The 24,805-nt window shown below is 39.9% G+C and overlaps 1 protein-coding gene across 2 annotated transcripts in view; it reads right to left on the minus strand.

Annotated features, from left to right (window-relative positions):
* Positions 1 to 833: 833 nt before the first annotated feature.
* The window catches only part of fam189a1 (family with sequence similarity 189 member A1), a 77,206-nt gene continuing 53,234 nt past the window's right edge, over positions 834 to 24,805 (minus strand). The window contains exons 4-13 of one of the 2 annotated variants that reach the window (XM_034875529.1): positions 17,207 to 17,317; positions 16,052 to 16,216; positions 10,481 to 10,588; positions 8,038 to 8,198; positions 6,289 to 6,424; positions 4,054 to 4,132; positions 3,190 to 3,954; positions 2,660 to 2,731; positions 1,914 to 2,236; positions 834 to 1,666 (exon numbers count right to left, since the gene is read on the minus strand). In XM_034875529.1, the coding sequence (XP_034731420.1) occupies positions 1,469 to 1,666; positions 1,914 to 2,236; positions 2,660 to 2,731; positions 3,190 to 3,954; positions 4,054 to 4,132; positions 6,289 to 6,424; positions 8,038 to 8,198; positions 10,481 to 10,588; positions 16,052 to 16,216; positions 17,207 to 17,317 (2,118 nt within the window). In that variant the 3' untranslated portion in view covers positions 834 to 1,468. The remainder of the gene's footprint in view (positions 1,667 to 1,913; positions 2,237 to 2,659; positions 2,732 to 3,189; positions 3,955 to 4,053; positions 4,133 to 6,288; positions 6,425 to 8,037; positions 8,199 to 10,480; positions 10,589 to 16,051; positions 16,217 to 17,206; positions 17,318 to 24,805) is intronic. The other variant, XM_034875537.1, reaches the window with a different exon arrangement.

Here is a 24,805-nt window from a genome sequence, read left to right on the forward strand (position 1 = left end):
TCTACTTTCCGTAGCATATTTGTTGTACCTCATCAATCTGTAGTTGTGATAGGAGCTAGCGTTTGCGGATGTTAGAACACTGAGCCAGCAGCTGTTTCTTTGTCAGTTTTGATGTTGGGTTTCAAAGCAACCATCCATCCCATAGTCTCTCTCACTGGGGTGTCTTGCATTGCATCAGATTCATGTTTTCTGCTCTAGTCCATGTATTGTTCCAGTAGCCCATTTCTAATCAGGTTCCCTAGCAACTGACGCGGACCTAGTTGGCTCCTGTGTTTGTGTTTCACTCATGGCTGAGGTAGGCCAGTAGCATCACGGATCTTGTCTAATGATCCACCTGGATAAAACCGCCCTGGCAATCGAATCGACGATCACCTGTAACAAAGTCAGTGGTGTTAACCACTGAGCTATCCAGGAGCTATTAAATAAAAAATAAAAATTATATATATACACACACATACTTTAAAAGACCTCTCTTCAAATTGTGCTGTATACCAACGCTAGGTAGCCTACACACCAAGTGAATTAATTAAGGCTTGTCTGGATTCTTTCCACCTCTAAATAAAGTGGGACGGCTCTGTTTGTGTGTGTGTGTGTCTGTGTGTGTGTGTGTGTGTGTGTGTATATGTGTGTATAACACTACCAACTACAACATCACAAACTTGAATTAAGAGAAACAAACACATTAGATTCACCAAATTGATATTTATGGAAAGGAATTTGTCCAATGTTTCTAATTTTTTGGCCAGCTGTGTTCGAGGTGACCACATTTTTAAAATGCTAATGCACACAGACCGACATGCATGATCACGGAAATAAGAACACAAACCACATGATACAAACTCATATTTTATTGTAACACTGATAAGAATTGTAACACAATGAGGTAAGTTAAACAATCCACATCTGTGATGTTCTTGAACCCGCGGCACCACAAAATATTCACCACCACCCTATCAGTAACAGTTCCACATGGCTAGTAATGACCAGTCCGTTCAGTTCACAGTTTAATACAAACATATTTTTTTTCTGTTTCTTATGAGGACAAGAAGAATACTGACAACCCAATATCCTTTTTCTTTCAGCCACAGATCCAAACTTACCAGCTGTGTTTGTTTCTTTTTTAGGAGATGAAACTCAGTAGAAAAGATCAGATCCCCTGAGGGAGAAACATTCTTTTGTTTTTCTGATGAGAAAGAAGCCACTACAGTCACTGGCAGGCTCAGTTTGAGTTTGCTACCATTTCTGCTGATAACTTGGCACGGTCTCAAAAGGGCACTAGGATACAGTATGCGACCATTTCAGTTGGCCTGTGCTGCAGTCACACTGTAAAAATAAATGATCTTCCAATGCTGGAATAGTCATCCACACTTGCTCTACAGACATCTACTGAACAGCACAGCATGGCTGCAACACCAGCACCCTGAAATACCCTCAGAGTTTGAACCCAAGTCACTTGTTAAGAGAGTGGTCAGAGAATAGTTTCTTTGCACTCAAGGCTTTGTTCAGAGGAGGGGGAGTCCAGTGGGTTGGTGGAACCGCTGGTTGTTTGTGGGAGGTGTTTTGGACGGCGCATGGAAGGGGACGAACTCAAAGCACCGCAGCTCTGAAGGTGAAGATCCTCGTGTCCACGCTTCCTAGGACTGCCAATGATGCGCTGGGTCATCACCTGTGCAACAAAACATATTAGGCGAGAATGAAAGAGGGACCCATGTTGCTAGTTGTCTATTTATTTTGTTTTAACTTAACAATGATGTGACTGAACCATCCATTTTCCTCCATCATGATTGTTTTCTGGTCTGCCTCACTGCCTAGCCTGATGTCTGCTTATAGCATTGTACGTTGGTGCTCACCATTAAAACCAGAAACATGCCTTAAACTATCATTGGACTTTATACACTGTCTAAGTCAGTTACCTGATCTATGACATTGGCACTAAAAATGGCCTCCTCCATGTGTTTCTCATCCGACTTGATGACACACTTGATGTTGTTGACAACTTGCTGGACTTCGGGAGGTAGACTGCAGCTTGAATGCTCCAGGAACTTCGCCACCAGTACTTTGGTGTCTTTGTACATCTTAAAGTCAGCCAGGGAGTGTGGGCGTTCGTGGGAGGAGTGTGTGTGCAGGGCACGGGGTTTAAGGTGGATGTCAACTTTCCTGCCCTCCTTTTGCTGCTTCCTGACACTTGTGTGACTGGGTTTAGCTCCAACGATGCCTGATGTAATGTCTGTTGGCTCTGAAGAAGAAAAACAGAGAAGAAAAACATATTATTCTTAAAATCAAGGCTAATACCTTGACCAAGGCTAAAGGGGAATCACAGTTTTTTGTGTCACTGACGTAAAACATTTTCATTATCAGCTCATTTATAATTGGTTTAGGATTTCTTTTGTTACCAGCTTTTTAATAATGCATTTCTTTTTAGATAATCTAGTTGGCCCAATGAGGTTTTAAATCACGTGTTTAAGGAATGTTTAGTCCTTCAATTTATCAAAAAACTAAACATCACCCAATTTGGAGGTTATTAATGGTTTTCACAGGACAGTGATGATAACCAACATTTGTTTTAATAAAGTTTGTTAAATTAGCTCTCAACACTGCCAGTATTTTCTTTAGGTCTATTTGTTTTACAAAATTCAATTTACAGTTTCTATGATGGTACCTTGCTCTGGTGAAGTGTGAGTTGAATCTTCAGCAGCAGGGTTATTTGCAGAGGCGCAGCCACAATTTTCTCCTGTAGAGAGAGACAAGAACCTTAGTGTGAACTCAACAAAGCAGGCACAAGCTGTTTAGTGATACACCATTGCTTGTAGACAATGAAAGGCTGTAGGGCTGTCACTAAGGATTAGTTTCATTGTCAATGAATCTGCTTACATTTTTTATCCTACAAATTAATTGTTTAATCCATAAACTGTCAATTTCTCAGAATCCGAGATGATGTCTTCCAATGCGTTGTTTTCCAGTCAAAAACACATTGATATTCAGTTTACAATCAAATAAAACAGGGAAAAGTAGTAAAAGCTCACATTGGAGGCTGTGGAACCACAGAACGTTCTGCACAAAATATGACTCAAGAATGATGGATTAGTTGGCTAATCATTTAAGCTCTAAAAAGCTGATCACTCTTGTCATATTTAGATGGAGTATTTAAGCTGTAGTATAAGTTATGTGTAACATTCTTGCTGCACTCACTTCCTGTCGTAGTGGAGCAGGAGATAGGGTCACTGGTGGAACGGACTATGCGTGCCAGTTTTCGGTACCTCCTGGCTGCGCGGAGCACCCGTGGTCTCTCTGAGGGTGAGTTACTGCTTTGGGCTGAGGTAGAGGGCGGTTGCATTGTGTAGGAGGGTGACCAAACACTGAAACACAGCCTGGGGCCGCGTGGCCTGCTAGGAGGAGAAGGGGAAAGGGAAGGAGCCGTGGGGCTGATGCCTGAAGTTCCACCAGAGGAGGCCACAGAGGTGGGGGAGCAGGGCTGAGGTGGCGGGGGAAGAGTGACAGGGAGTGTGAGCTTCCGGCTCATCACTCGTGCCTTAATGAGGGAGTGTGTTGATGCTTTAGGTGGCTCCTCTGGTAAATGTTTGGCTGATGCTAGCTCATCATATATGTGATTTGCAACTCTGAGTTCCTCACATGGATGTGTGTTGTCCGTGGGATCCTCCAGATTGCTAAAGTTTTCTGAGGACCAGTCTGGAGAGCGCTCCAGAGACTCCTGGGTGTGTGAGGACTCGCTGTAACCCGTATCACTGGGGCGAGCATCAGTGTTAGGCAGGTCACGATGGCCACGTGTACAAAGTTCCAGGCTGGGGCAGCTTCCGTCGATAGGGGCAGTGTGGGGCATGCCATAAGGAGAGGAGTCAGAGCCCTGGACCTCCAGGGAGCACAAGTCCTCTGAGGAACAAGTCTGGTCCGGATCAGCCACCTCTGACACCATCAGTGACGCACTGTCCACTGAGGCTGAGAACATAGGGAAAAAGAATCATCACTGGGACTACTAATAGACAAAGACATTTGACAATCTTCTGCAATGTTCACAGCAGTCTTAGCTGTCTTTACCCTGAGTGCTGAGTCCTGCAGTCATGTTTCTTTCATACAGACTGGATTCAGTGGCCTGCTGTTCTATGCTGGTGGTAACCTGTAAAGAGGAAACTATTAGTGGAGATGGACAACATAACAGCCCTCTTTGCATAAAATGAATTAAGCGGATGAAGAAAAGGCTGGATAATTTGTATGTACTGGATGTATATATGCAGCTGTGTGTCACCTAACCGTCAACACCACAGTTGGTCTGTAGAGGGCTCTATGAGACCACAATACTTACAGAAGAGTCTCACACTAGAGGAAACTACTGTATAATTTAGAGTTGAATAAGAAGCTTTAATAAGATTTATTTATGTGCTTTTAAAGGTACGGTATATAATAAATATACGTTTGTATAACATTACATCATGCAGGGTCTTTAGCCTGAAATCATCAGCTGAGTTTTTTTCTGTTTTCTGTCCTCGCAAACAATCAATCAATCACTGCCCGCTCCCATTATATATTCACAACAACCCCTGCTAATCTATTGCAGGTGAGGAAACATTTTGCTGATTCTTACTTGAAGGACACTGTGAAGATAAGCATGGATTAAACATGCATAATGGAAATAGGAAATTGAAAGCCTTAGGTGTTAAAGTGTGTTGCAAATATAATGGAATAAAAGGATTTGCTTGGACATTAGACCGTTATTTTTAGCAATGAACAATAAGAAGCAGTGAAGCCTAAGCCTGAAAAACGCTGTGATCAGTTCAACATGACCGTCAAGGAAGACCGCCTCAGTAAATCTCAAACAGTAGATATATACTTGGATGAAACTGACAAGCAACATTTTAAAATGCAGACACAAGATTAGGCCAGCCATTAGGAATTTTAGACAGAGGGACATTGTTTTCCAAATTACGCCCCTCATCCATTCCCACTCCAGCACCACATAACATTGCATTGCTCGATCCTGGGCCTTCGGCCAGGGTCATCTGTACCCTTTGACCTGGGTGGGCCTGCACAGTCGCAATAACATTTTGACACAAGAAACCAACCATTTCAAGATAAACATGTGACAAGTTGGTAAGGTTGGTTAATTACCTTTTACATTAAGACCTCTGGCCCTTTCTCTCTCTCTCTCTCTCTCTCTCTCTCTCTCTCGCTCTCTCGCTCTCTCTCTCGCTCTCTCGCTCTCTCGCTCTCTCTCTCTCCTCTAGCACCAATATAAAGTTGACATTAAGGTTTTGAGTGAATTGATAATTAATGCTATATGCCATGCCGATCTCCACTCATGTTGCACATGCGCATGACATGAGTCACGACCAAATGTCAGTAATTCATTATGGCAGATCCAGAGTGGCTCTGGACGGATCCAATAGTTTTAAACTTCAGCAGAGTACCCGCCTCTTGTCATTGAAGAGTGGCCAGACTTTCTGCACAAATGAAATGTATGAAAGTCTGTTAGGACCAGGGTAAGTTATTTCATAGATCTAGGATACTATGCATCCTGATAAAATTCCCTTGGCATTTGGAATTAAAATAGTCCCACATCATCACATACCCTTCACCATACATAGAGATTGGCATGGGGTACTTTCCATAAAATCCTCTCTCAGTGCAAATCAAACCAGCTATTAGGCTAGCTAAAATAAAACCCTGACAATCTCTAGGTATGGTGAGGTGTATGTGATGATGTTTGGCTATTTTAATTCCAATGGCCAAGGGAACTTTATCAGGATGCATAGTATCCTGTGTCCATGAAATAACAGACCTTTCATGATAAAAATATGCCTGCTTTTATGGGAATTCAACATAGGGGTGTGTATACTTATGCCCCCTGTATTTTTAGAAAAAACATTTATTTATTTACAATGAATTATTCATTCACGAAAAAAAAATTGGTGTCCTTAAAGGTTGTATTAATTATATAAAAGTAATTATCAATTTCCAAAAGATGATTTTCCCCCCTCTTTTTAGTGAACTTTATCATGGGTTCATAAACTTCTATGCACCACAGTACCTGCTAAACATCAGCATGTTAGCATTATCATTGTGAGCATGTGATATCATGCTGTTAGAATTTAGCTCAATGCATTAGTATTAGTGTTGTTACTGCTACTGCACATATGTTAAATGTATTAATGTTTTAGATTAAAGAAGGTAATTGACCTTGTCTTGGTCCCTCTTGAAACAAAGAAATTAATGTACAGTTACATATGTCCAAAGCAACATGGAGAAAGTGTTGTTTTAAGGGCTGATTGTTCTTACCTGGCTGGCAGGGGTCTGGCCCACCACAGACTCATATGGAGGCGGCAGGTCAGTTGGGTACAGTGTCCCTGGGCTGTTTATGGGCACCCCATAGATGGCACTGAAGGGAGAATGGGGAAAATCCAGGTGCAGGCCTCTGTCAGGGGCATGACATTAGAGTATCAATCAAACAGTAAACAAAAAAAATCTAATTATTATCTTAAATAACTGGAAAACAAAGATTGGCGAGTTCTCACAGCCAATCACACCATGAAAAATGTTTAAGAAACTGGCACAGCAAGTTTAAATCCATTCTATCAAATATACAGCAGCCTATATTGTCTAATAAAAACAATAAGTAAGAAAGGATGAAAAATATCCTCTTGTCCCACAAACTCCAATCCAAACGATACATATGGGAATAGTATTATTCCATGTGCACCACCACTGTTTCATGTGGTGCCAATTAAGAATAAGCAGCCATGCGTGCAGTCATATCTTTTAATTACAACCCCATTCTTCTCTAAAGTGGCGGAGCATGAAATATAACCTGAGAGTTTCCACTAATCATTGGAGGCATGATGATGTCATGACACATCCCTGGCCCTAGGCAGGGACACCATAAATGCTTCCTCTGCCTTGTTTATATTTATGGCATAATTGACAAACAGATGTGGCTTCCTGCCAAATGGCTACAGCAGCAGCACTTTCTCTGGCAAGACTGAGAAAATGGAGGGAATGATGAGGGAAGGGTCCACCGATCTTTTACAACAGCTGAGCATAATGGATGTCGCCGCTGCCTAATGGAGGGAAATGCTCTGAGCTGACCATGGATGATAATACCACATGTGTTGGTCACAGTCAGACACATGCCACTGCTGCTTGATATGATGGATTTGAATTTGTCTCTGCATGCAAATTTTCCTTTGGCATCTCATAGAAGATTCCGGGGTGGTCTACATAAAATAAAAATGTTTATTTGACAAAACTGTTTAATTGACAGTTACTGTACCAAACCAGCAATAATATGCAATAAACCTAATTTATTATTATTTATTATTTATTAATTTAATAAAAACAAAATACCAGAAAGAATGCCCTGTGTATTTTGGAGAACATGCAGCACCTTGATACTGAATTTCAATTGCCTTCATCTGGGAGGTGCTTTATGTTGCCTTATAGGCTAAAGAAAAGATATGTATGTATATAAATACATGTGTATAATGGATTTCTACTGCAATCAGTAACTTATACTCACTGCAATTAACGTGTAATTTTGGTTTCACTTGATGTGACAAACATGAGGATTTTTGTGGATTACCCTGCAATTTGCACATCATTTAGAGTTGTTTGAATGTGCGCATACAAACTAGATCTGATGTCACAAATGTTTTATAGGATGACAATAATGTGTCAATTTTTCCACCTTGTTGGACAACACAGCTGCATTGTATTTTTTTGTAGTGTAATAAGCAGCAACAACCAGAGTGTGCCACTAAGTAGACTAAATTAAATGATACAGTGTCAGTTGTCATTGAAAACCTCACAACAAACGATGGATTTGGGCTGCAAGGCATTTATTACAAGTAGAATATTGTGTAGAATTACAGTGTATTGTATATTTTGGACTATATTTGTTAGAAAATTACAATTTGCATTGTGTATCCCCTGAAAGTAGTCACACATTGGTATCAGAGTTTGGGGAGCACTGAACACTTTGTGTTAGAGAAGAGAAGATGTGATGCTGATGAGTAGTATTCTGCCTCTCACCTCTGTCCATCCATTGAGGGGGTGCAGGTGTACTCCGGGGGGTAGTATGGTGGTGGGGGAATGGGAGGAATAAACTCATCAAAGTCCAGTGTTTGGTGGAGAATGGTTCCATGGGGTGTCATGCAGTCAGCATTTAGAGCTCGCGCCCTGTGCGGCATGAACTGAAACACAACAAATGGTTTACTCATCATTTTAGAACATAATGTATCCAGGTATGCATGGCTGAACAAAGGTGTCTTTTCACAGTCCCGCTCTGCTGTTATTCAAGGAGTTATTCCCATCTCTGCTTGTTTGTCACCAAGCTTCACTGTAGCAACTACAAGTCAAGTGCCTTGCTCAGGGGCACCTCAGCAGCAGCTCTGATAGCACTGCTCATTTATTTTCTTCACTCAGAGGTTTCTAAGTGGGACCACTTTCCAGTCACAGCCAGCTTGGTTTTCTAATCTCCAAGCTGCCACGGTTGCTATTGACTTGACTAAATTTACTGAGCTAAATAATAAGGTTAACAACTCTTGTGTAAATTGGAAAAACAGGTCACTCTTGGTAAAGCAATGCTGTTGTTCTTTATCTTTTACTTATTCTGCTGTTTGATTTGTTGTATTCTATTTTAGCTTGTTTTCATCTTCTAATCTATTTTGTTTTACTTGTTTATTTTTATACATTGCCTAACGTTCCTTTTTTTATTAATGTCTCTCTTTCTTGTGTAAACCATTTTGAATTGGCTTGATGTTGATAGAAGTTACACAAAAAAACTTGCCTTGCCTTTTCTCTCTAGGAATCAATAGTCCGATGTCACCTCATTCAGCCACTGCAATTTATAGAATTTGTTCTGCTGGTGTGCATGTCTGCTTTGGTATACCATCATTTTTTACTTTCATACATTCAGGTAGTGTCTGCAAGACGTGTACTTACAGATAAGCATAAAACAAAACAAACCTGAACAATAACTTCACTGATCAGTATAATTAGTTAACAGATCCCAAAAGGTGTAGTTAGTAAGATGCTCTGAGAACAATGTCTCTACAGCTTTGATCATCTGAAACTGGGCCAATGAAGCAGGAATGACAAGGAATTAAGTCCTCATGTCAACGTGAGAATGATGTTTCAGTACCCTTTTTAATTGCTGTATAATTTAAACACTTTTGGATGTATTATTTTTATCATCTGTCTGTCTCTTCTTAAATAGTCACAGATATAAAAGAGTAACAGCATCATCTCTATGGTCCTGTCCCAGGGATCTAAAAAGTATTTCTCTATGTAGTTATAACTGTTTAAACCTGCCGATTTCTTGCCAACTGTGGCAGAAACAAGATAGAAACACAACACAGACGTATCATAATCCTATTGTAAAGTTAATATATACACATCCAGCAGACACGGAGCAACATTATCATTCATTAAGAGTCCTGTTTCTACACCAGGTGAACGTAAGTTGCTATTAATTCTTATTAGCTCTATTTTGATCTCCATCAACCCCTAAGGAAAATATCTGGCTCTTTGACAGCAAAATGCTCCACTAAATTCACCAGCTGGCCACTAACTTTGTCTGTCTGCTGTTTTGTGCTGGGCAAGTAAAGATTGGTTTGTCAGATATTTTTTTAATGTCAACAGCTAAGGTCTGAGGCTACGCTGATAAGAGCGGTCAGAGTGAACCAAAACAATGAGCAGAAAGATGAACAAAACACCACAGAGTTGAGAAGAACTGCCAATTCTGTGGATGGCAAGTTCATCACCTTGAGCTCCTTACTGCTGATTTCTTGCCATATCAACCTGTTATCAGCCCAGAGCACCAAATTTAATGTCCAGAATCATTGCAGCTTGCACAACATTCATTACATAGTTCATAGAATGTGTGAAAGGTCCTTGAATCAAATATAATTGCGAAGCTATTTTTGGTATCCAGTTGGAAGTGTTGCTCTACATTTCCAGTTGCTGGTGTGTTTAGCGTCATGAATTATCTTTTGTTGTTGTGAAAAAACAAAGGGAGCTTGGCCAATTGTTGGTAATATTTTCATTTTTCCACATAAAATGACAATAGAGGGTCACAGTGAGGACAGTGTACCTTTGAGGAAAAGAATCCAGTGAGATGTTAAACTGTTTTCTTCAAAACCAACATGTTTTCTTATGATGCAGGAGGACACAGAGAGAGGTCCTGTGACAATAGACCTTTGCTTTGTGTGTTTACTTTCACTTCAGAATTCACCAAGCAGCAGGATGATTCAACATGACTCAAACATTACTCTCCAATATCTCAAAAGTTAGGAAAAGGTTGTCACGTCATTCTGATTGATCTTCAGACTAAAAATATATATTTTTTAAATTTTTATTTTGGTGGAGTCTTTGTTGGGGGGGGGGGGGGGGGGGGGGGGGGGGGGGGGGGGGGGGGATGTCACTGAAAAGAAATGAAGTCAGCCATTGTTGTCTGCGCTTCCATCACACTCACCATTTGCAGCACATCAGTCGAGACCATCTGCATACAGCACATGGCAGTCGCCAGAGCACACACAATGGTGGAGATGACATTAAGGGCACATACGCTGAACAGCAGCTCCTAAAGGAGAGGGGGAGGGAGAGGAGGAGACTGTTAGAGGAACAAAAGGAGAGGAGGAAGAAAAATAAGAGAAATGACAAGGGTGCAGGAAAGAAGGGGAGGAAGAGAAGACAGTTGACATTATAGAAACAATATGTGTAAAGTGAGAACAAAAAGAGGCAAATGTGGAGAAAAAAATGTGAAGACACAGATAGGACCGAAAGTGAAACGAACAGCGTTGACGTCACCACTAAAGTAACCAAGTTTAGAAAAGCACAGCAGGGTGGCACTGCAGTGGGCGAACACTGTTACAAACATCCAGTTTAGAAACTTCCGGCGGAAAAAATAAGTAGTAATATAATCCTGTAGTGGGCACTTGCTGTCAGAGAACCACACATAACCAAGAAGAGTCTGCAGTGCTACTGTGTGTCTAAAATAAAACTGAAAAGGTTAAAAACTGATAAAAAGAATTAGGATGTATCTGTGTACATGGAGGCCAAGCAAACAAATGCAATAACATTAAAAAACAACCACATAAACATCTGAGGTTAAGCATACATTTATAAAAGCATTTACACTCTGGCAATGCAGTGAAAAGCACGGGGACACAAGAATTGAATCTGTCAGCAGAATTAAATGTGCATGCTGGTGAAATTCTAGCCCAGCACATTGAATCAGAGAAAAGATTTCTGACTGCAGTCCCATTAGGCTGCCGTTTGTGCTATTTTTCTAAAACGTAGAAAATAATTATTCTAAAGTGGCACCATTTTTAAAACCATATTGAGTTGACATCCAAACAAATGAACCTATGATGATATATAATAACTGCACTGTTTAAATTAATTTCCTGAAGAAGAGAACAGGAACACTAAGAGCACATGCATAGTAATTGGCTCTGAGAATAGAAACTATCTAACATAGAGCACGTTGAGAGGAAAGAGGATGATAGCAGCTTACAGTATGTTGCTGTTTCAAAATGAGAAAAAGTATATATAATTTATATGTACATGTGTAGGTCTAGGTCAGCTGCATGTTAGATTCAATCACAAACTGTATGCTTTTATATAAAATGACCATGGCTCATCTTTCACTATAAAATCACGTACACAATCACCATAACACTATCATCAGGACTTTTATTATTAAACAGTGTAAGACTGTGAACAGATGATAGGGAGGAGGAGGAGAGAAGGCAGAGAGGGGTGAATTTATGGCAGAGATTTTGACTATGGATGTTATTAATTCAAATATCTCAAAACAAGAGGAAGTTAAAAAAGTTATCCAGCTCATTCATCTACAACCCCAACCAATACCGTAGATGTATTAGGCTGTTGATAATCTGCAGAGAGAACAACCGACTCCCCCACTCAGGTACCTTCACTTTTTACAGGAGGAGCAGGCAGCATTTTTTTGCCAACCACATTCCATAATTCACTTTGATATCTTTTGAAGTTTGTGATATAAAATGAATAAGCTGCCAACCCTGCACTTATTCAAACATCTTTGATATCAAGGAACTAGTTGCCAAAGATCACATTTGTGCAAGTTGGAAGTTAAAGCAAAGCTGGTGCCAGTTGGAACCAGAGAAGTTAAGTTGTGCAGTGCCAACAATAAAATACAACTAATACAGTTCCTTGGAAGCTAACTGTTTTGGAGCATGTTTTGGAGCATGTTTTGTGTTGAAGAATTGAGTAGAAATCTGTCTGATATTGGAAACATGAGGCATCACAACCAGTTGTTAGAGACTTTAACTGCTTTAAGCTTAGGGATGATTACAGTGGTTTACATAGTTAAAAGCGAGTAAAGTTCTGACGAAGCTAAGTGATGTAAAACATCCACGTGGTGCAGTGTTGAAGGTTAATATCAATGTTTTAACCCAATTTAAGCCAAATTACGTTCACTTTGTTTGTTTTTTTAAACCTTCATTTATTCAGGGAAGGTTCACTGATCACATTCACACAGTTACACATTCATACCCGGAAGCTGCTCAGTAAAACCACAATCTGATCTGCTGGCCACTGAGCAGCTCCAATGGAACTGTTGGGGTTAAGGGCCTTGCTCAAGGGCACCTCCGTGGTGGTAATGAGGGAGAGACAAGCGCCAATCTTTCACTTTTCCCCACCCAGATTTTATTCTGTTGGTCTGGGGACCAGACAATCTAAGGGATTGAACCAACGACCTACTGACCACAAGGGGTCGTGGTCCGATTTTGTGTCTGTAAGTAAATATTCACGCTTTTTACACATTACATGTTGTTTTTTGAAGTGAATTATTTTTCGTAAATACCTAAAAGCAACATATTTACTATGTATTGGAAAATGGTCAACATTTACAGTACATCAACACACATGCCATTTGTGGGAGCTAAAACATGAAAACGTGCTTGTAAAAAATCATAATTTGATTCTAGAAGACCTGTATTCAACACAACTATTACTGGCTCCATGCATGACTGGCACCTGGGAAGGGACACCTGCTACCTAGTCTGACCACAACATTGCAGTGGCAGATTGTATAGCTGTCTGAGCCTTAAAGGGGGCTTAATTGGGTTTTCACATCACTGATACTCAACTGTTGTCTCTTCAACCATAAACATCTTGACCAAGCTACCATGCCTCCACTAGCTGCTCCCTCTATATTATGACAGGCAGCAAATGGCACCCCCCACTTTTATCCATCCAACATGGAATTTCTGTTGATAGTTTCAGCCAAGCAGCTCTTTACAGCATCTGGCAGAAAACGCAGCACTTCCCTCAGAAAGCCCTGCAGCAGTTTCAGGGTGGCCAGACAAGACTGTTGCCCTTCAGAGATTTCCTAATCTCCAATGACAGAAAAAAGCACATGTTGTAGCTCTGTAGTGCCACTTAATGCAGGTAACAAAGGAAAAGCTTTTCTCATAACTAGAGTCTTGACCCTTCACACAAGTTCATGTCAGACCTACAGTGCTTCAATGGTCCTGTCAGAGAACATAACAACAATTATAGAACGTGCACAAATTATCTATTTTCCTCTTTTATCACAGCCTGGAGATAAAGAGATGTTGCCCTGTGGGCCAGGTGGATCACATCATGTCCATCCTCCAAGATGAACAGGTCACCTAGTAACTTTGTAATCGAAAGAAATCCTAGCAATTTGTTATTGAAGGCTAATCCTCAAGAGTTGAGAGTGAGACACATCACATTTGACTTGGATACACAGCTTAATCAGTCTTGCAGGGCCCTGGCAAACCATGCAAAGAAAAGGGAAAATCACTGATTCTTGAGGTTGAATGATAGTTTCTCTCACAGATTCAACAAAATCAATAGCTGATTTGAGACAAGTAGTCTGTGCCAAACATTTGACAAAAAATAGTGTGTCTAGTCTGTATCTCTGCAGAGAGGGAGGGGAGGTTTATTACAGTACATGTAGCTTTCCCAAGTTGAACTATGAGCATCTAGTAGGACAAGAAATATTCATGACAGCTTTTTCTGAGCTAATTTTTGATATGGTAATGCATCTGCCATACAGATGTGAGCCGGTGCATTACAGTGATTTCCCCTGTGATCACAATGCACAAAATGACATAATAAACCCTGCCAGGCAAAGAAAGGTAACACCTCTAAAGAAAGTGTTTAACATGCCCGATCACCATGATATAACCTCTACAAGATGCTTTGCCTCAAGCCAAACAGGTGAGTGAGTCACACAGCAATGTTACACATCTGCCCCCTTACAGGAAATCACAAATTATCTTAATACTCCTTCCCACTGATTTACGGCCCCAGGCAGTGCAAGGAAAATAAAAACTGGAAAGAAATGAAATGTGTCTGCAAAGAGTGAATGGCACAAATTAGCAGCAGAGTTGATAGTGCTGAAGTAAATGGTACTTTTATACAAAGAATAACTAGTCCTGAGAAATGAGTGTATAAGAACCCTAAGGTGGTTTAAAACTCAGTCTATCTGCTGTGATTATTCAGTTGCAGTAGCATCATGTGTTCATTAGGATCAATGACAGCCTAACAGCCGCCTGAAATAGCTAAGGACTCGGGGGGACTCGGGCATGACAGTGTCCTCTTAGACATAACTCAACATATCTGACTTCTTTGGCTCTTAATAAAAGGTTTACGGCACCAGTTCCCATATCTCTTTTAATGAGCAATGATAAAAATGACAAATGTGCTTGATCCTTCCTCTTTTCATAAGCATGCTTCATCCTATGAAGTCTTTTATTTGGTTATCAATGTTTTATAATCAATCAGGGTCACAAAAAGCATGGATTTTATTTTTGTTCTCCAATAAAGGCACAGTAGCAAATACTGTACATCATTGCTGCAGACACTGTGTCAAGATAATCTACCGAGATCATGCACTCGCAAACTACAGCCAGCTCAGGCTGGATACACACTGCATACTAAGAGGTCTGCCTCTTGGGGAAAGACAAATGCTGTTGCCATTCTCCACTTCCTTCCCAATTACTCTGAGACTGAACGCTCTCAGTGTTTTGTATTTTACGTCATTTTGCTGTTCTCACATGGGATATGTTCTCCAGTGAGAAAGGAAATCTGGAGAAATCAGTTCAGACATGATGATTTTAGCAATTTAAAGACAATTATTTTCAAACGACTACTGACTGTTACTCACGTTAACGGTATCATTTTGATTGGAGATGTAACCACACTACAGTGGTAGAGTCTACAGCCGTCTTGGCGGCTCTTCGAGGCTGTGCACATATGTCAGTGCTTTGAGCTAGATGCTAATGTCAGTATGCTAACACTCTCACAATGACAATTCTAATGTTTAGCAGATATAATGTTTACCTATTTAATCATCCTCATTTCGTGTGTTAGCATGTTAACATTTGCTTTTTGACACTGAACTTTTACTTACTGAATTACAACCTGTATTTCCTATCTGTATATTTAGGCTACATTTATGACTCTAATTATATATACATTTACTACATTCATGTTTACACTCAGTTCATTCATTTTGCAATAACTATTACAATTAACATTTGTTCTTAGGGGAACATGAATGTCTGAACCATATAGCTATTTCAATAAAAAAAAAAAAAAGTTAGCCTCATGGTGGTTCTAGCTGAAAAGCCAGGGGATCCCTAAAAACCGTAGACTTTATCATCTGGGGACCAGGAATGTCTTTACAACATTTATGCAGCCGTCTATCCAACAGAAGTTGAGATATTTCAGTCCGGACCAAAGTGGTTGACTGACATTGCCATCCCTAGAGCCGTGCTTCTTGGCTAAAAACAGAGAAACATCTGCAGATGAAAATCAATTGTCTTGAAGTTGGGCAAAATTGAATTTGTTTCCCACATCTAGACTTTCATCTCTGGATTGCAAAAAACAAATAAGTAAATAAATAGATGAAATTTATTATACCTGCCGTCTGAACACAATCCAACTTATGTAGAATATTTGTAACATATGAAGACATCATCAGCTCTCCCCATCACCACACTACAAACACATGCTGGCTTCCACCAACCTTAAGACGTAAGCGTATGGTGTTGCAGTCTCTCAGTGGATTTAGCTTCAGCGTCTCTCCCAGGTTGCTGCAGCTCGAACTCTGATGCTGCAGCTCGCAGCAGACACACACGCCATCGCTATCAAACTTTAACTGGGGGGGAGAAGGGGAGAAAACAAATCCACACTCATGCATGCACGCCACATACACACACACACACACACACACACACACACACACACACACAAACAAAAGCACACACACACACAAAAGCACACACGCACAGATCAGACCTGAGCTTGGTGTTCTGACGCACACTACTCCTGACATGAACTAATTGTTAAGAGAAAAGTGAAAACAGTAAAAAAATAATATAATACAAATTGTGAAAAGAGAAAAGCAGCTAAAGTGTACAACAAAAGAAGAAAGTCTATGAGACATGTGGAGCTACTAAGGGAGGGATGGAGGTAGAGCATACCTCTGCTATGTGTCCCAGATTGAGAGAAAGCAGGACATGAACCCAACAAGTATGGGTTAATTACATTGGGGAGAGGAGATGAGGAACGTAGCATTTCAGTCACGACTGGGGGAAGGGTCTCTGGGGAGCCACGTAAAGCAGTAAAGTTGGTCTACTCAACTAGTCCCACTTTTGTAAGGAGAAAAGCCGTTTCTAATGTGGAAGTGTTAGGGTTAGTGGGTGGGTGCTGGATGAATCACAAAGAGCTTCTTGAGTCACAAAAAAAAGAAGAGACCCTGGCGCTATAAATCCCGCTAAAAATCTGCTTATCATCTCATTACGAAAATATGAAGACTGTGTTCTGTATCCAACTGCTTGATGTTGATGGGCCACTCTGAGCACTAGTAAAGGCACTTTACTATCATGCCTTGATTTCATTACATTATGGCAAATCTTCACCACCTAAACTCAAGTCTGAGATACTGGAAGCACTGGAACGTGTAAGTTGACCCGATTCCATCTATTATTTTATCATGTCTTTGTGTGTTGTTATTACTTAGAAGAAGTGGTGTGATTTTGATTGCATAGTTCATCAGGTTTTGACATATGATTCAAGAATGCCAAGTCAGAGGGATATAGGAAATGTTTTCAAGCCTAAAAAATTGAAAGGCAGATTATATGACTGGAGAGTGAGTGGGTTAAGGTCCAGTTGGTCTCACCAGCTGACAGTCCTCCAAAGAGTTGACCAGTTGAGCGTTCTGGCAGGAGAGGATGGAGCCTGCCAGGTTGAGCATTACACACACAGCTGACAGCAGCATGAAGAATGTGATCTGTGACAGAGAAAGAAATGGAGAAAAAGGACAACATGACATCAGAAATCTTACTAACATGGATTCAACACTAACAACCTTCTGATATTGGGTTTGAAAGCAGCTGTAATTCAAGAGGGCGCGGTGTACTTTGTAAATCACTCGTCACTCGAGGTGATTTCAACAGAGCGCCAAAGAGGAAATCAACCCTGATGTCAGGATAAATCCATTACCTGTTCCTCCTCAGACCTCCAGAGTCTGACCTTGAGAAAAATCATAATCACAGAGAAGCTTTTGATCTAATGATATATATTTTTTTGTTTCACACACATAAAGGCAAATTACATTGAATAAATAAATACAGGTGGGGGTGTGGTAGAAACCTGTAATGGCTTACATAAAAAAACACATAGAACATGTAAATGTAGACTAGAACATGGGTAAAATGCAGACCATAAAATCACCAGTACATTTTAAGTATACATGTTATATAGTTTCCTGTTAAATAAGTTTAGAATTGTATTGTAGTAAAGTAGAAGACAAAATTGCAGAGAAACAGAAGTAATGGCCATACTTTCAGTATAAACAACAAATTAATGTAAACACAACAAGATTTGATAAAAGAAACTGACTACAGAATGTTTTATACAAGGTAGGATGAAGATTCTTAGCTCATCTTGTTGGTTTAATTATGGAAATGTGGAACATAACAAACAGGCTTGTTGTCAGATGGAAATTCCCGACCCAAAATAAGCTATTTTTATCTCTCTCGACATCTGAACGGTGTTGTAGCTAACGTCTTTCAGTCTGTGCTAGACACAGACACACATGCACACACACTAACACCAGTCTCAACAGAGCTAATATTTCTCTAAGCTCAAATCTGATAGAGCTGGCAGTTTAGGTCTAATGTACTTTCACACCAAAGGCCTACTTGGTCTTTTTTCCTCGAGGTAAAGGCTTCTTTTTATTTCCTGGCTGACAACCCCGTGGATGTCAAGCCCGTTAGCAGAATTATGGCTACCATCTCTGGCACTTCAAGTTATGGGTCAAGCGTAACAGAGAGAGTTTTAAAGCTGATAATAGACGACAAGTTCTCTGTCCAGGAAATTGGAAATCAGGCACCAGCATTTTCGGAAGTGACTCTATAATTCCTGGTTTGTGGAAACATGATAACTGAGTTTCACAAGCTCATACGTGATAAATTTATTTACAAATCACAGTAATAGCCTATTTTGCTTTATACAAAGAAAAAAAACCTGGAACAGTGTTGTGGAGGACACAAAGGGCACTAGCAGGAGGAGAATAAAGGTTCTTGGGAACACACACAGATGGAGAGGAGAGAGGCACCAGGGGCGGAGAAGGGAAGAAACTGGAGGTAGCATGTAATAAAAAGATGGAGCGATAAATTTAAGTGCTTTTCACTATGGCAGAAAATTGAAAGATTGAGAGGGTGATGGGCAAGCTTGCAAATCACTTCTTTGGATGGAAAATCAGAAGAAGAGAAATGAGAGACGCAAAATGAAAACAAAAGTTAAAACAAAAGAAACAAGACAATAATTCGCAGTCACAGACAAGAAGGGAAGACAGACACAACATGACTTGGTTGCCCCACGGTTTACTAGTGGTGATGATGTGTAGATCAGGTTTATTAGCATTTCCTTTCAACGTCTGGTTCTCTGGTTGATCATGCAGCACGAGAATGTAATCAAGGAAAAGCACTGGTGGTTTTGTTTTGTGGCCACAGTCAAAACTGCAGACTTCTTAAATATGTATTTTGTGCAAACCATGTTTCTGTATCTGGGAGCCTAAATGCAAAAACCTGAAGAATGGTTTTTGGCATTGAGCCAGCATGCACAACACCAGGACCCTGAAATCAAAGGAGCTGAATGGAATTCAGCTATCATCAAGTTGATTATTTAAACCTAGTGCTTATCCTACTGTGTAAGGTCAAAATGTCTTCCGGTATTGAAACAAATTATTCAGAAGTAGAGTCATCTGGAAAGATCTTTACATAAAATTCCCCTGTTTTTTCACACTTAAAAAAAAGATTTCACCTAAATCAAATTTGACCAAACAAGCAAAACCTAAACATAAAAATGGATATGCCAAAGTTAAGATCCTTAGTTTCTACTTTGATATAAATCAAAAGCATAAACTGTAAAATTGTGGGAAAGATATGGTACATTATCACGTTGACAAAACATTGATTTCATTTGATCAATACCTTTGTAAGGAACAGATTTAACAGATTTTCTGTTTGCTGTGATAAAGTTCGGAAGGACTGAAGTTCCTCTTCCAGACCTATGCAATCTGTTACAGTAGTGGGCCCATTTAAATCAAAGTAGTTTCTCTTCATTCACAGTAATGAGTGATTTTGAAACTCCCTGAGATTTTTGAGAAGGAGAAATATCTGTAATGCAAGGATATCTGGACACTTTAATATTTTCAAATAAGTTTCTACTGCCAATTTGGATTTGTTCCTTTTTAAGCAGGACACAATATCTTACAGTGCTTTATAATAATTCATAAATGGTGCTGCTATGATATCATACTGCATAAAAAATATATTTAGTTTTGGTTGCATGCATTTGCTCAACTGTCAACAAAATCTGTGTTAGATCCTCCAATTACTCATTACTGTACATACACACCGCCAGCGACTTGAACTGCAAAAAAGCTCTGGCCGCCCCGCCAAGGACGCGTGTCAAAAAGTACGGGGAAGCTTTTTGGCGCTTTGGCGTTCTCTGTTCGACCACAGCCACGGCCAATACATTGACACTAGACACCTTTTAAAAATTGCATATATAATGACAGAAGTTGTGTTTTTAATTGGTCGCATCGGGGTCCGTTAGCAGTTAGCTCGTTAGCCGCTGAGCCGTGGCGGCGTGTAGGCAGAGCGAGCAGCTGCCAGACTAACCTAGTACCCGTGCAGGATTCACTGTGAGTGGACCATTAGAGACGATGTGACCAGCAGGTAACGTTAACTGGTCCCTATGTACAAATAACGTTATATCATAAACGATAGGTAACCCAGCTACGGCAATTATGAGGTTGTCCTCAGAATGAATGTTTTGGTAAGAACAAAAGTTTACATTGTATGTTTCTCCGGGATCAGCCAGCGAGAAGGACGTCTATATTCCGATTGGCGTCTGGCGTTAGCCGCTGTTTGCAGCTGAACCGCGTCATAGCTCATTACCATAAAGTTGATTTTTGATTGTTCTGATTGACGCGCAATATGCTCAAAATGCCCAAAACGCGACTCCGACAGATTTGCCGCTCCTTGCAGCTGAGAGAAGCCGTTACTTCCGGTAACCTTAGACGCTCAAGTCGGTGGCGGTGTGAATGTCCGGTTATTGTAGCTGCAGCTACAATAAAAACATGCAACATTAACAACAATTATGATGCCACCACCACTCTGCTGATTCAGATACACACTGGCTGAATTGTGTGTTTATATGGAACAATGGTGATAAAGTCCCACAAGACATCCTAATATCCAGACAGTCCTCTCCAAGCCTGTGTGACCAAGGTATCACCTTTGCATCCCCATGGTTTCTCTATTCTGAGCTGATTGTCGCGCCTTCCCCCCTACCATGCCTTCTCATTACCATGTAGGATCACATAGCACCATTTAGCAACTAGTCATTAATTATTGCTGCGCGGCCCTCTGCATGTCAAAGAGGTAAACACACACACATACACACAGGAACCGCTACGCACGCACCACTCGGTTGCTCTAACATCCGAGGCAGATTTATCTCATCGTTTAGAGCTCACTTCGGAGGACAATACACCACAATAAAATCACCATTCATCTCCATGACACACTCTCACAGATTACGATATAACACCCAAGGTTCAGGTGTTTCACTGTAATTCTCCATAACTGTCACTGAGGTGAAAATCCTTTGGCTTTAGCTTTGCCTCTTCCTATCCGTCATCCACGCACTGCAGTAGTTCTTCAAACTGCAGAGGAAAGGGATGTTTTAGATGGGCCATACATGTAGTTAAAACTGGTGAGTTGTTTTTGTGCACCGGAAAGATGTTGTGAGGTAGGCTGCATCCAAAGGGTTATAAACTTAAAAGGTACCCGTTTTTTACGAGTAGAGGTACAAGTTTTTGACTGCTAGCAGAGATACCGTTAACAATTAGTAAGCTTTAGAGGTGGATTTTGTATTCTTTGCGCAGAGCCAGGGTAGCTGTTTCCCCATTTCTGCTGGCTGTACCCTTATATTGATGTAATGGAAAGACATAAGAGTAGTATCAATCTTCTCATCTAACTGTCTGCCAGAAATGTCCAAAATGGTGTCCTTTAGGGAATGTGGAATTTCAGTTGACTTGGGAAATCTTTGTAAAACAATATCAATTTAACAATCAACACAAGCCCGAAAATCCGCATCAACATTTCACTTTCAATACATTTGTCTAAATTACAACTCTTGGGCAAAATAGATGTTTGCATAGCTGTAGTTCAAACACATTCTGTCTTTCCAAAGCTCTTCTCATCTATCTGCGCTGCCACTACCAACAAAAACCCAAGCTTATGCATCACCTGTTTATTTGTAGAAGCACGAATCAGAGAGAAGATAAGCATCTTAGTGGGAAAACTGGACTGATGCAGCAGCAAACAATAATAGGATTTTGTTGATTCATTATGAGTCAACTAATAATAAGAAAAAAAAATGTAATAGAAATAAGAACACGGGAAAGTGTGAGAACATATATCATCAACTGACAATTTTGGCAGTATTTTAAGCGGCAATATATGCATATTTTATTAGGAGTAACTGCCCTGAAGCTTACACAAAACTGCCATGTAGATGTATAACAGGTTAAAACAAGTCCTCATACGAATTCATGTATATCCACAAACAGGTTTAGAAAATGCGTATTAGTTTTACATGTGCATTAGTAGCTGTATAACTTATTTGACACATGTGGTTCAACGTGAATGTGCAACTTTGTCTGCTAGTACTATCACGGATGAAACATTAAGTAAAATACAAGGCAGCAAATAAACCTTGTGCATAACCTGCAATAACCTCCACACATCAACCTTCAACGCATGGAAATCTATTTGTTAACTTAGTTATGTTAGTGTTATCTTTTGAATATCAGGACCAAAACAGTGTATTCTTATCTGAACTGAGAATCTAAAGGAACTTAGGAAAAACTTGCGATATGGGGCCATATTGTTTGTTAACGCTGCGATTTGTCCTTGCTAAGGTTGTTTTCAACATTTTGGCTCACTTATATATATCATGTAGACAATGAAGTATTAACTTAAAAGAATTGTGTTCAACTCTAGAGCCAAATGATTCATTGATTAAACTATCCATGGCAATTACAGTATTTTGACAATAAATTCAAATTTCAAGTCACTTTTGATGAAGAAAGGCCTTTTATTCTCATTACTGAGAAGCTGGAACATATAGTTTTATCATTGTCAACAGTTGGGTTTTGGACTGTTGGTCTGAAAAAACAAGGTATATTTCCTGACATTTTATCCCAGGTTCTTAGAAAAGTGTAGAAATCTTTAAAAGAAAAATTACTACAATTCTGGTCAAGGTTTTAAATATTATGTTTATGTAAACAAATACAGCAGAATAATATAAGAAATAAAGCTATAATACGGCTATAATCTATTTACATGTCAAGTGGTTTTGTCCCAACTCGCTTTTACGCCTTTGTTATTGAAAGTCTACTGCATGCCAGTAAAGTAGATAATGCTAATGTAGCATAATATTTAAGCTCATAGTGTAGAGTTCCCAAGTAGTAAACAGTGATCATACTATGGGATATGACAACATTCAAATTAGCCACTTTAATGAACATAATGGTGTGCAGCTGGGGCTTAACCCTGTGAAAGTGCCGCAGGGCAAATTGGATTAGAGAATGGGCAGTTTTGATCAGATGGGAATTGTATAAAAGGAGTTTGAAACACTGTGAGCATCCAGTGACTGCAGCACAAATTAGTATTTAGTCTGCAGCAGCACTGCGACACAACGCCATTTATTTTAAATTATCCCTGAGCCAGGAGAGCAGGAGGCAATGTTGTTTTGTTTTTGCTCCTGCTCAGAATGTCACAAATCCTCTGATTCAGTTTCCCTCTGACACTGTATATCAATCCACAGGCCCCGCAGAGCTCAGAAACATCTGTGAACAAAAGAGCCTTTAAGGACACTAAGAGATTACATTACTGAATATTGATTAGAGGAAAATTCTGGTCAATTTCAACCCGTAGCTCTGTTGTTTGTAAATTTGAAGTACAGTCAGTAGAGAGAAAAACAAACTAATCGGTGCTGCCTACACCGTGTTATCCTCCTTCTACAGTTAGCACCCAACAGGTTTGAACAGGGCAAGTTTTAAACCTGTTTTTAGCCTCTAAACATGTTCAAAATGTCATTAAAAGTGCCTACCCATGTGAAGTGATTCCTTCCAAGTGAACACAGTAAATCTGACTGTTGTACATGTGACAGAAATGCACGAAAGTTCTGCTAATTCAGCTGTGTTTAGTTCCGGTGTTGATACTACAAGGACTGCTTTACACCGTCTACAAACTACAAGACCGAAAAAAACAACAACCATATTTTCAAAAATAAGCATATACTTATTTTTTTAAAGTAAGTGCTGTAGTACAACTGGCAGGAGACACGTTATAATTGATGTATGTTTGGAGACACTACCTTGTTTAATCATTGAATTAATAGCCTACATATTTTAGTTTTATCTCTTTTCTGTATTTTAGTTTGTAGACGGTCCCTAAGCACTCTAACTGCCGTCTCAACACCGGATCTAAACACAGCTGCATTAGCACAACTTTAATGCATTTCTTTCACATCTACTGCAGTCATATCACTGTGTTCATTTAATATGGGTAGGCACTTTTAACCCTTGCATTGTCTTCACTTTCGGGACCCTCTCGCATCCCTCGGGTCAAATTGACCCGTGACTTATTTGGGGTTTTAAAAACAACGCTGAAATAAAATTTTACTTCATAATCTATTACCAAATATTGTCTTTATCTAAATTTCAAACAGTTGAGATAATACATGTTTAGGGAATGCAATCAGTCTCTACTAGCACACAATTAAAAATGGAAGTTTGAATCTTCTTTTTGTCATAAGGTTATAATTCAGTTTAAAAATCCACGATGGAATACATGTTTATCACAGAAAATGGAGTAAGGCCATTGTTATTCAGGTAGAAAAAATTGTAACTTGTAAATATTTGAAATGGGTCAATTTGACCCGAACATGCTAGGAGGCTAAAAAACGGTTTATAACTTGCCCTGTCTAAGCCTGTTAGGGTGCTATCTCTAGCAGGAGGATAACACGGTGTAGACAGCACCAATTGGTTTTGTTTTTCTCTCTACTGACAGTACTCCAAATTTACAACAACAGAGCTACGGGTTGGAATTGACCGGGATTCCACTTAAAGAAAACAGTGTCATTCGCCCTTTGGAAATTCCAGATCTCAAAATGATGTTATATTATATACACGTAT

This window comes from Etheostoma cragini, chromosome 1 (genome assembly GCF_013103735.1).
Source record: "Etheostoma cragini isolate CJK2018 chromosome 1, CSU_Ecrag_1.0, whole genome shotgun sequence".
Lineage (NCBI taxonomy): Eukaryota > Metazoa > Chordata > Actinopteri > Perciformes > Percidae > Etheostoma > Etheostoma cragini.